The sequence below is a fragment of the Notolepis coatsorum genome (assembly GCF_963971535.1).
Source record: "Notolepis coatsorum genome assembly, chromosome: 11".
Lineage (NCBI taxonomy): Eukaryota > Metazoa > Chordata > Actinopteri > Aulopiformes > Paralepididae > Notolepis > Notolepis coatsorum.
In genome coordinates, this window is record NC_140175.1 from 107,646,647 (window position 1) to 107,659,518 (window position 12,872).

At 42.4% G+C, this 12,872-nt stretch overlaps 1 protein-coding gene across 1 annotated transcript in view; it reads right to left on the reverse strand.

The window, feature by feature from the left end:
- LOC311236922 (polyunsaturated fatty acid 5-lipoxygenase-like) overlaps positions 1-12,872 on the reverse strand; it is a 94,194-nt gene that overhangs the window by 19,734 nt on the left and 61,588 nt on the right. Inside the window, exon 11 of the mRNA XM_084324718.1 lies at positions 2,017-2,195. Coding sequence (XP_084180844.1) covers positions 2,017-2,195 — 179 coding nt within the window. The remainder of the gene's footprint in view (positions 1-2,016; positions 2,196-12,872) is intronic.

Below are 12,872 nucleotides of genomic sequence, written 5' to 3' on the forward strand. Positions count from 1 at the left end.
GGTCTGACTGTCACTCAAAGTGCTTATGGGCGGGGCCATAACAGCCTGATTTCTCGAGGCTGAAAAATGATGGTTTCAAGTACTTAATTAGAAATATAAAACAATGTATTTTTTGGAAAAAAAAATTACAAATGTCTTCAATAGACTAACAGGAATTGTGTAAAGTTGCCCAAATAGTGCTAGGAATAGCAGTGCATAACCCCTTTAAATGATTATAGCTGGATACACTAAGGGGGGGGGGACCCGCTGGTTGTAAGACAGTAGGAGGGGGGGGTTAGAGAAGCCGCTGGCGGTATCCCATCTGGCCGACGATTTCTTGGGAGAATTCAAAGTCTTGAACACGGTGCCCACAGAACCTCGGTCCGCAGACGAATACAGCTGGACCCTCTGGTGGACGGTAGCTGCCGGTCCACAACGGAGAGACGTGAGGCGACCTCACTGGTGTAGAGCGCCGTCTCACCTTGCTCCTCTCCGGGGGGTAGTTCCAACACTCCGCAGTGTTGGCCGTTATCCATGGAATAATCAAAGCACCCAAAGCATAATCCAAGCCGTGGAAGGCTCGCCGTCGTCCGGGTAGAGTAATCCAATGTACAGGTCCAGTCGCCCTGGCCCGGAGCTCCTCGGATGCAAGCACCACTAGTGGTCTGCCCAGCCTGGTTAAGACTCCAGATAACGTCAGGAACGATGGGAGTGCTGCTCACTTTATAACTCTAACCGACGATGCACCATACATAAATAGACTATTATTAGCTTAATAGAATACGTCCAACTCGACGGTATAGTGCCAAACTATGACAATTCAACTATTAATCCACACGATATCTCAATGCCTATTCTGAGGCCAAGTAGGCCTTACTGCACCACACGTGCGTCGTGGGTGAGGCTTCGCGTCTGTTACTCGGTTGGAGGGTAAAGAACTAATGGACTAAAAGGAAGTTCTACTTTACTTGCGCCATATATATATGCGCTGTGAACAAATAGTACCATTCGTATTTCGCCAGACGTATTCCTACGCGGAACCGGGCTTGCCACGACATGTTGGTCGGCACAATTGAACTTGAACCTAGGGGTATGGCTGCTGGCGCCAGGTTCTCGTCCAATGGTAGAATGAAACTATTATGGGCTGTTTAGTAGACTAAAGGGATATTCAGTGCATATTGTACAAGGAATATACAGGGGATATCAAACGATATACAAATACTATTTAAATATATATATAAATAAATATATATATTCGGTTTAATCTGATCCTTCACAACAGTAGTAATAGCAGTAGTAGTAGTAGTAGTAGTAGTAGTAGTAGTAGTAGTAGTAGTAGTAGTAGTAGTAGTAGTAGTAGTAGTAGTAGTAGTAGTAGTAGTAGTAGTAGTAGTAGCAGTAGTAGTAATATCAGTAGTAGTAATAGTATCAGTAGCAGCAGTAGTAGTAAAAGTAGTAGTAATAGCAGTAGTAGTAATAGTATCAGTAGCAGCAGTAGTAGTAAAAGTAGTAGTAATAGCAGTAGTAGTAATAGTATCAGTAGTAGCAGTAGTAGTAATAGCAGTAGTAATAGTAGCAGAGTAGTAGTAGTAGTAGTAGTAGTAGTAGTAGTAGTAGTAGCAGTAGTAGTAGTAATATCAGTAGTAGTAATAGTATCAGTAGCAGCAGTAGTAGTAAAAGTAGTAGTAATAGCAGTAGTAGTAATAGTATCAGTAGCAGCAGTAGTAGTAATATCAGTAGCAGCAGTAGTAGCAGTAGTAGTAATATCAGTAGCAGCAGTAGTAGCAGTAGTAGTAATAGCAGTAGTAGTAATAGTAATATCAGTAATAGCAGTAGTAGTAGGTTTTCCCTCCAATGCCACTTTCGAATAGCTTGTACAGCAGACCCTCGTGCCAAATAAAGTCGAATGCTTTTTGGAAGTCAACAAAACGTCTCTCTCTCTCTCTCTCTCTCTCTCTCTCTCTCTCTCTCTCTCTCTCTCTCTCTCTCTCTCTCTCTCTCTCTCTCTCTCTCTCTCTCTCTCTCTCTCTCTCTCACCTCTTGATGGCTTCCCACACTCTGAGCCCATCGTCTCGGTAGAAGTAGGTGGGTATCTCCTCCTTGCTGTCCAGCCCGCGGTCCTTGATGTCGTCTGGTAAACACATGGACCTGAAGGTCAGCTTCTTCACCGCCTCCTGCACCAACTTCACATGGCCGCCTCCACCTGTTCCATTGGCCTGGGAGGGGGGAGGGGGGGGGGGGGTTACATGTTAAAGATTACCTCCACCTGTACCATTGGCCTGGGTACAGGTGAAGGGAATCTTTGACATGTAATCTTTGACCCATTGATATTTGCCAGTCATTCTAAATCTACAGCTTATATTTCAATACCTACTCAGCTGTCTGTGAAACTGAAGCTAATGTTATCAATACATGTCGATACCTACTCAGCTGTCTGTAACTGAAGCTAATGTTATCAATACATGTCGATACCTACTCAGCTGTCTGTGTAACTGAAGCTAATGTTATCAATACATGTCGATACCTACTCAGCTGTCTGTGTAACTGAAGCTAATGTTATCAATACATGTCGATACCTACTCAGCTGTCTGTGTAACTGAAGCTAATGTTACCAATACATGTCGATACCTACTCAGCTGTCTGTGTAACTGAAGCTAATGTTATCAATACATGTCGATACCTACTCAGCTGTCTGTGAAACTGAAGCTAATGTTATCAATACATGTCGATACCTACTCAGCTGTCTGTGTAACTGAAGGTAATGTTATCAATACATGTCGATACCTACTCAGCTGTCTGTGTAACTGAAGCTAATGTTATCAATACATGTCGATACCTACTCAGCTGTCTGTAACTGAAGCTAATGTTATCAATACATGTCGATACCTACTCAGCTGTCTGTGTAACGGAAGCTAATGTTATCAATACATGTCGATACCTACTCAGCTGTCTGTGTAACTGAAGCTAATGTTATCAATACATGTCGATACCTACTCAGCTGTCTGTGTAACTGAAGCTAATGTTATCAATACATGTCGATACCTACTCAGCTGTCTGTAACTGAAGCTAATGATACTCCAGTCCTTCTACTCAGGAGCTGTAGAGAGCATCTTGACCGGAAACATCACTGCCTGGTATGGGAACAGCACGGCACAGGACAAGAAGGCCCTACAGAGAGTGGTGCGCTCAGCCGAGCGTACCACGGGTATTGCGCTACCTCCCCTGCAGGCTCTATACAACAAGAGGTGCAAATCCAGAGCCTGCAGGATAATGAAAGACCCCCACCACCCCAATAACAGCCTGTTCCAGCTGCTGAGGTCAGGCAGACGCCTGCGAACCCCAGCTACTAGGACGGAGAGGCTTAGGCTAAGCTTCTTCCCCCAGGCCATCAGAGCCTTGAACAATGAACATTGAGAGACACAGAAAACTGAACTATCCACACACAAGCACACACAAACACACACAAGACACGCACGCTGAGCACGCTCACACACTAGCAGCCACTTTAACACTCATGCCGCACACACGCACACTTATGGCCAGAGGAAAGGCCACTTTAAATTAGTAAAACAACAGGAACAGTGTATTGCACTACTAAAGCTACCTAGCATGTCCTATATGCTCTGTAAATACTATGTACAGATACCGAGATGGCACACCATGTTACCTGTTTATTGCACTGTTGTTTTTTATTGGATTCTATTATATGTTGTACCACTGTATTTTTATTGGATTCTATTATATGTTGTACCACTGTATTGCACATCGTCGCGGGCAAGACCAGCCGCATTTCATTGTATACCTGTATGCCGTGACAATTAAAACTCTTGACTTGACTTGACTTGACTATTAAGCCATCAATGACTATAAGTCGCATATCGGACCGTGGATAGGTGACATCACATTATGCAACTCAGATTTCAGGGAAGTAGAGAGAAGCTTTCCCTCTCCAGGGGAGGAATGTGAAGAGGGTGCTCTGTTGAGAGGAATTAACCATAAAAAACACGTTTTTGAGTGGAGGGAATGATTAACGATCAATTAATGCAGTGTTTTTCATAGTGTGGTCGGGACTCACAGGCGGATCTAAAATGGGTCAAGTCAAAGTCAAGTCAATGATTTTATTTGCCATGTATGGACGACTCCACATTGGAATACAGGTACAGAGCAAACACTGTGTGTCTACAACTAATCCAATACAGGAGCAGAGTAGAGACAGCACAGGACAAATATGTAAAAACACAGACAGTATAAAAGGACAAATGCTAAAATGTATATCATCATCCCCTAAAAGTGCATATCATAGTTAAGTGCATAGTGCATAGAGGGAAACATTTCAGTAAAAGTGCATATACGGTATTCAAAGTGCATGATGCACAGACACACAAAAACAGCACATTCCACAAACCTGACTAATAACACTAATAAACACACCGAAACAAAATAGGATAAAATACAAATCTAGCCTTTGGAGTCATTCAGGCTGCGCACAGCACGGGGGAAGAAGCCCTTAGTAAACCGAGAGGTAATAATAATAATAATTTAGGACCTGCTCAGAGGTCATTAATCGGCATGCATGCGATTCGTCTCTGCGATTAACCCATCCCGTCATCCTTCCCCCCCAAGGGCAGCCGGGAGCAGACAGGCGCAACGTGAGCCGCGCCAGGGGACCAATCCAAGTGCTCCTGTCCGTCTTCGTCAAGGACGCCACAGCGTTAGCGATCTTGTTGTTGTGCATGTTTTTCCATTGGGTTTATCTTATCGGGGGGAAACCCTTGCGAGCACGGGGAGAACATGCAAACTCCACACAGAAAGGCCTGGGAGATACCCCACCTGGGTACCTGGCATCATGGAAACCTGGTCCCCAAGCAGGAATCGAACGCTGGACCTTCTTGCTGTGAGGCGACAGTGTTAACTACTACACCACCGTGCCGCATGTGATGGAGCGGTAACGTCTGCCCGAGGGGAGGGGGACAAAGAGGCCTGCGGCTGGGTGACCAGAGGGGTCGTTGATAATGCCAGAGGCACGGGAAAGCAGCTTGGCACCATAGATCTCTTCTAGAGCTGGCAGGCTAAGCCTGATTGTCTTGCGTGCGAGACGCACAATTCTGTTCAGAGATTTCTTCTCCTGGTCTGTGATGTTACCAAACCATATAGTACAAGAGGAAGTAAGAACGCTCTCGATCACACAGCGATAGAAGTTGTGTAGAATCACCCTGTTATTTGTGAACTCTTTCAGTTTCCTGAGAAATAAAATACGTTGCTGGGACGTTTTAACAATGGTTCTGGTATTGGAGTGCCAGCTCAGGTCATTTGAAATAGTGACCCCAAGAAATGTAAAACTGCTCACCATCTCCACCTCTGAGCCATTTATGGTAATGGGGAGATGGGATACCTTGCTACGTCTAAAATCGTTGACTAGCTCCTTCGTTTTGGAAGCATTCAGGGTGAGGTTATTGGTCTCACTCCACCTAACTAGGTTCTGCACCTCTGATCTGTAAAATGACTCGTCATTTGAGTTTATATGCCCAATGACCGTGGTATCATCAGCATACTTTACTATCAGATTGTTATCATAGGAAGCAGTACAGTCATGAGTGCAGAGAGAGAACAGTAAAGGGCTGAGAATGCATCCTTGTGGAGAACCAGTACTTAAAACAAGTTCATCAGACATATTGTTTCCAATGCTGACTCTTTGAGGTCTCAAAATTAAAAAGCTAAGAATCCATTCACAGATAGCGTCGCATAGACCCAGACACTGAAGTTTGTGGATCAGATTAGATGGAATAAGCGTATTAAAAGCAGAGCTATAATTGATAAAAAGCATTCTAACATAGGAGTTTTTCTTATCTAAGTGTTCATACACAGGATTAAGAGCTAAGGAAATAGCATCATCTACTGATCTATTTTTCTTGTAGGCGAACTGCCAGGGATCAAAACAGGTAGGAATCTGACCTTTTATATAATTCAACACTAGCCGCTCTAAACATTTAATTAAAACTGAGGTTAGAGCAATAGGTCTGTAATCATTAGGACAAGTCACAGGTGATTTCTTGGGAACCGGAATGATAGTAGATTCCTTGAAGCTCCTTGGAACAAGGCGGCGCTCCAGTGACATATTAAAAAGGTCTGTGAGCACAGTGGCAAGCTGCTCAGAGCAGAGTCTGACGGCCCTGGGAGGAATGCTGTCCGGGCTAGTGGCTTTCCTAGCCTTAGTACTGGACAGGACCTTGCGCACCTCATGTTCTGTGACAGTCAGCCCAGACAAGTCACTGGAGTTGGAAGGAATAAAAACAAGACACTCTGTGTTACTTTCATCAAATCTGGAGTAAAAGTTATTCAGTCTACCGGGAAGCGAGTGATCACCTTCAGCGGAGGCGAGGCCCCTGGGCTTGTAGGAAGTGATAGTGTTCAGTCCCTGCCACATCCGACGGGGGTCACTGCCAGAAAAATGATACGTTCTCCATAGGAGCGCTTTGCGGCTCTTATTGACCGATCCAGCGAGTATCTAGCCAGTTTATAACTGGTTGCATCCCCAGATTTAAAAGCAGTAGCTCGTTCAGTAAGTTTGAGTCTAACATCAGAGTTAAGCCATGGTTTTTGGTTTGAGTATTGCTTAACCACCTTGCGGGGACATGCACAAGTCAATACAAAAGTTGATATATCCAATGACAGCGTCACAGTATTGGTCAAGGTCCTCACATTTAAAGACAGACCAGTCTGTGGCGTCGAGACACCCTTGTAAACGTGTTTCAGCATCTTTAGTCCAACATTGAGTGGAGCGTACCGTCGGTTTGATTTGTATATGACGGTAGAAGATGAATTTATTGATGATCGGATTTACCAAAAGCTGGCCTTTAAGCAGCTTTTATGTTGCTATAGCAATGATCCAGGATTTTGTTTCCTCTTGTAGGGTGTTTTACATGCTGATGGTAATTTGGCAGAACCAATTTAAGAGAACAATGATTCAAATCACCAGCTGCAATAAACACAGCCTCCGGATGGGAGATCTCATATTTATGTATAATGTCAGCCAGTTCATTGAGAGCAGTTGCGGCGTCAGCCCGAGGGTGTATATAAACAGCAATAAGAAAGATAGCTGGGAATTCTCTAGGGAGATAAAAGGGGCCGACATTTGATGACTAGGCATTCGAGATTAGTATTGCAGGTCTTGTTCATGACCGTAGTATCGGTACACCACTTTTCATTCACAAGAAGACAGACCCCTCCTCCTTTGGTTTTGCCGGTGCATTCCTTCAGTCGGTCTGAGCGAAACACAGCCGCCGTCAATATTCTCTGGAAGCATGTGAAACCAAAGCCCTCTCAAGTCCGTTGAGAAACAGACATGTTGTTGAATGGTGTTGTTTAGCAGTCCTAAACGCAGGGTATATTCTATTCTATTCTATATTTTATTTATCCTTTATTTAAAACCACTTAGTTAATATATAGTGTAAACCACAGAGTTAATATATAGTGTAAAACACTTAGTTAATGTATAGTGTAAACAACTTAGTTAATGTATAGTGTTAACCACTTAGTTAATGTATAGTGTAAACCACTTAGTTAATATATAGTGTAAACCCCTTAGTTAATATATAGTGTAAACCACTGAGTTAATATATAGTGTAAACCCCTTAGTTAATATATAGTGTAAACCACTTTGTTAATATATAGTGTAAACAACTAGTGTAAACCACTTAGTTAATATATAGTGTAAACCACTTAGTTAATATATAGTGTAAACCACTTAGTTAATATATAGTGTAAACCACTTAGTTAATATATAGTGTAAACAACTGAGTTAATAGTGTAAACCCTTTAGTTAATATATAGTGTAAACCACTTAGTTAATATATAGTGTAAACAACTAGTGTAAACCACTTAGTTAATGTATAGTGTAAACCACTTAGTTAATATATAGTGTAAACCACTTAGTTAATATATAGTGTAAACCACTTAGTTAATATATAGTGTAAACAACTGAGTTAATAGTGTAAACCCTTTAGTTAATATATAGTGTAAACCACTTAGTTAATATATAGTGTAAACAACTAGTGTAAACCACTTAGTTAATGTATAGTGTAAACCCCTTAGTTAATATATAGTGTAAACCACTGAGTTAATATATAGTGTAAACCCCTTAGTTAATATATAGTGTAAACCACTTAGTTAATGTATAGTGTAAACCACTTAGTTAATATATAGTGTAAACCACTGAGTTAATATATAGTGTAAACCACTTAGTTAATATATAGTGTAAACCACTTAGTTAATGTATAGTGTTAACCACTTAGTTAATATATAGTGTAAACCACTGAGTTAATATATAGTGTAAACCACGGAGTTAATATATAGTGTAAAACACTTAGTTAATGTATAGTGTAAACCACTTAGTTAATGTATAGTGTTAACCACTTAGTTAATGTATAGTGTAAACCACTTAGTTAATATATAGTGTAAACCCCTTAGTTAATATATAGTGTAAACCACTGAGTTAATATATAGTGTAAACCCCTTAGTTAATATATAGTGTAAACCACTTTGTTAATATATAGTGTAAACAACTAGTGTAAACCACTTAGTTAATATATAGTGTAAACCACTTAGTTAATATATAGTGTAAACCACTTAGTTAATATATAGTGTAAACCACTTAGTTAATATATAGTGTAAACAACTGAGTTAATAGTGTAAACCCTTTAGTTAATATATAGTGTAAACCACTTAGTTAATATATAGTGTAAACAACTAGTGTAAACCACTTAGTTAATGTATAGTGTAAACCACTTAGTTAATATATAGTGTAAACCACTTAGTTAATATATAGTGTAAACCACTTAGTTAATATATAGTGTAAACAACTGAGTTAATAATGTAAACCCTTTAGTTAATATATAGTGTAAACCACTTAGTTAATATATAGTGTAAACAACTAGTGTAAACCACTTAGTTAATGTATAGTGTAAACCACTTAGTTAATATATAGTGTAAACCACTGAGTTAATATATAGTGTAAACCCCTTAGTTAATATATAGTGTAAACCACTTAGTTAATGTATAGTGTAAACCACTTAGTTAATATATAGTGTAAACCACTTAGTTAATATATAGTGTAAACCACTTAGTTAATATATAGTGTAAACCACTTAGTTAATATATAGTGTAAACCACTGATTTAATATATAGTGTAAACCACTTAGTTTATATATAGTGTAAACCACTTAGTTAATATATAGTGTAAACCACTTAGTTAATATATAGTGTAAACCACTGAGTTAATATATAGTGTAAACCACTTAGTTAATGTATAGTGTAAACCACATAGTTAATGTATAGTGTAAACCACTGAGTTAATATATAGTGTAAACCCCTTAGTTAATGTATAGTGTAAACCACTTAGTTAATATATAGTGTAAACCACTTAGTTAATATATAGTGTAAACCACTGAGTTAATATATAGTGTAAACCACTTAGTTAATATATAGTGTAAACCACTTAGTTAATATATAGTGTAAACCACTTAGTTAATATATAGTGTAAACCACTTAGTTAATATATAGTGTAAACCACTGAGTTAATATATAGTGTAAACCACTTAGTTAATATATAGTGTAAACCACTTAGTTAATATATAGTGTAAACCACTTAGTTAATATATAGTGTAAACCACTTAGTTAATATATAGTGTAAACCACTGAGTTAATATATAGTGTAAACCACTTAGTTGATGTATAGTGTTAACCACTTAGTTAATGTATAGTGTTAACCACTTAGTTAATATATAGTGTAAACCACTGAGTTAATATATAGTGTAAACCACGGAGTTAATATATAGTGTAAAACACTTAGTTAATGTATAGTGTAAACCACTTAGTTAATGTATAGTGTTAACCACTTAGTTAATGTATAGTGTAAACCACTTAGTTAATATATAGTGTAAACCCCTTAGTTAATATATAGTGTTAACCACTGAGTTAATATATAGTGTAAACCACTTAGTTAATGTATAGTGTAAACCACATAGTTAATGTATAGTGTAAACCACTGAGTTAATATATAGTGTAAACCCCTTAGTTAATGTATAGTGTAAACCACTTAGTTAATATATAGTGTAAACCACTTAGTTAATATATAGTCTAAACCACTTAGTTAATATATAGTGTAAACCACATAGTTAATGTATAGTGTAAACCACTTAGTTAATATATAGTGTAAACCCCTTAGTTAATATATAGTGTAAACCACTTAGTTAATATATAGTGTAAACCACTTAGTTAATATATAGTGTAAACCACTGAGTTAATATATAGTGTAAACCACTTAGTTAATGTATAGTGCTAACCACTTAGTTAATATATAGTGTAAACCACTGAGTTCTGTCTCATTAGGGACTCTGCTTGGCATCACTCTGCACTATCTCGCGTACATGCACGCGCACTGAATAAATTCCACAAATGTACCTTTAATACCAGTATTAGTCTGACCACACCCCTCATCAGCTTACCTTCATAAGCAGGTGTGTGGTCACCTGCTCTCCTCCTTCTCGCTTTCACCACAAGGAAGTGCCTGGTAGTACCCCACTTGACGTGTTGTTAGTTGAAAAGAGTTGTGACGAGTTTACATTGTGCTTAATTTTTTCTTCTCTCACATCTGTTGTACAAGAAAAAGTTGGGTCATAATGTATTCCGCGGAGAGTAGACCCGCTAGACCTACTCTTCACCAGCGGTTCTCCATTCCCGCCTCCGTCGTGCGCCTTAGTGTTGGGCTGTTGCCACTTTCGTGGTTGCCGACCCAGCCCGGGAGGCAGCCGGTGGATAGTTTGCCTCACCGAAGAGCCGAGGAGTCGGTGCCGTCGCTCCGGCGATGGCCTGATCTCGACTCTGGTTCCTCTGGTTCCGGGGAATCGCCCGTTGGTGAACGGGGGGTTGTCTTGGAGCCAGAGGATTTGCGACGCAAACTTTTCGCGTCTGCCCGTTCACGTCGCAAGATGGTAGCGTGCAGGCGCGAACGGCCTGGGTTTGGGGAACTGCTGGAGACCAGCGAAGATGCGTCCGGCTCTGGATTTCCAATGGAAACTGAGGACTTCATGGACGAGGCGGACAGGTTTTTGTATGATGGCCCCGTGGAGGAGAGTATCCCTCCTCAGGAGACCCCGGAGAGGGGGGAAATGGCTCCATGGGGCGCCCTGTTCGAGGATGTCGAGGAACCACCTTGGCCTCATCAGCAGGATGCCCTACTGTCGGCCACATCAGACTGTGGCTCCTTGACCAGTCGCAGCCTGCTGCATGTGAGGGATGCGGGGTCGGTGGAGGAAGGTTCGCAGGGGGAACTGCGGGCCTTGTTTCCCGAGCTCATGGCGGTAGCCGCCGCCGCAAACGGCGTGCCGCTGCCGCTGCCATTGCCTGCACCTGTCTCTGATGACCTCATAGGCCATCCCTGGCAGCGTCCCCCAGTGAGAGGGGTGGACGTTGTCTACCCATTTTTCCCATCGATGGGGGCCTATGTTCGTCGGGGTCAGGCGGTGTCCAACATCATGGGACTAACTCCCGCCTACGTACCAGTTACGCGGGTGTCGGGGTTAGTCAAAGGTATGGGGGAGGGCGTGCCTCGGCTTGACAGTCCGATGGCCGAGCTCCTCTGTCCGGATATGGTGTGGGAACCCCTATGCAAGCCGGTCCTCCAGGGGAAATCGGCTAGGCAATTGGCTTATTGGGGTGACCAGTCATTCATCGCTGGTACACAATCGCTAGCTGCGGCGTCTAACATCGCCCACCTGGCTAGATTTGTATCGGGGATAATGACGGGCGGCACGGATCTGAACGAGGTGAAATGCGATCAGATCACCCAGGCTGCGGGAGCTGTCCTGCACCTTTCCCAGGTGCTGGCCATAGCCATGGGGAAAGTGCGCGCCCTGGCCACCCTGGGCCAGCGTCACCTTTGGCTGGAGCAGGCCCGTGTGCCAGAGAAGAAGAGAGCTCCTCTTCTGACGGCCGCCCTCTCCGACGCTGGCCTATTCGGGAAGGCCCTGCGGTTGATGACCTCAACATGCAGAGAGATGGCAGAGGAGAGGTCCATTTTCCGCCTCCCGTCCTTGCCGGTGGAGTCAGAAGGCTTCCGCGACGTCGAGCTGTCTCCGTCGCCGCTACCACTGCCTCCGCCGCCGCTGCTGGCCCTGCCAAGAGGGCCAGGGGACGAAACGGCGCTTCTGCCACCGCCGGCCCATCCACGACCGGAGGAGACGGTAGGGAACGTCCCATCCACGACCGGAGGAGACGGTAGGGAACGTCGTGTCCAGCAGACTGTAACCTACCGTCCCTCCGGGGCTCCTCGGGGTGGCAAGACTCGAGCGGCGCGAGGTGGCAGACGCCGTTGAGTGACTTTACCCCTCTGTGTCCCCTCTCCTCTACACCCTCCCCGGCCCCTCTATGATTTTGTGCCTTAGAACACTTTTTAGTTTAATAAAAAGAAGTTCCCTGATATAAGGGGGACTGTGTTTTGGCCGAACAAACTGTGTGTTTCTTCAAACAATTCATATGGTGGGGTTGTGTATATATGAATCTGCCCTTTTACGTTGTGTGATGAGTCGTGTTGTGTTACGAGGTTAAGCAAGGTCTGCAACGTACACTCAGTAATAGGTTCTATTAGCTTGATGCTCCACATGCAGGTAGAAACTGGTGTTATTCCATTGCTTGAACTAAGTATATGTGTCTCACAATGCTGTGTTGTTTAGTTGCAGTAATACTCGTACACACACATTTCACGGCCTAGCCGTTTACTCTCGATCAGCGTTTTTTTCCTATGTACGACATAGTCAACGGGGGTAGGATTCACACACAGGCGACTTGTGTTTTGTTGTAAAATCCTGTACACATTTGTGGGTAGCGGGCATTGTATT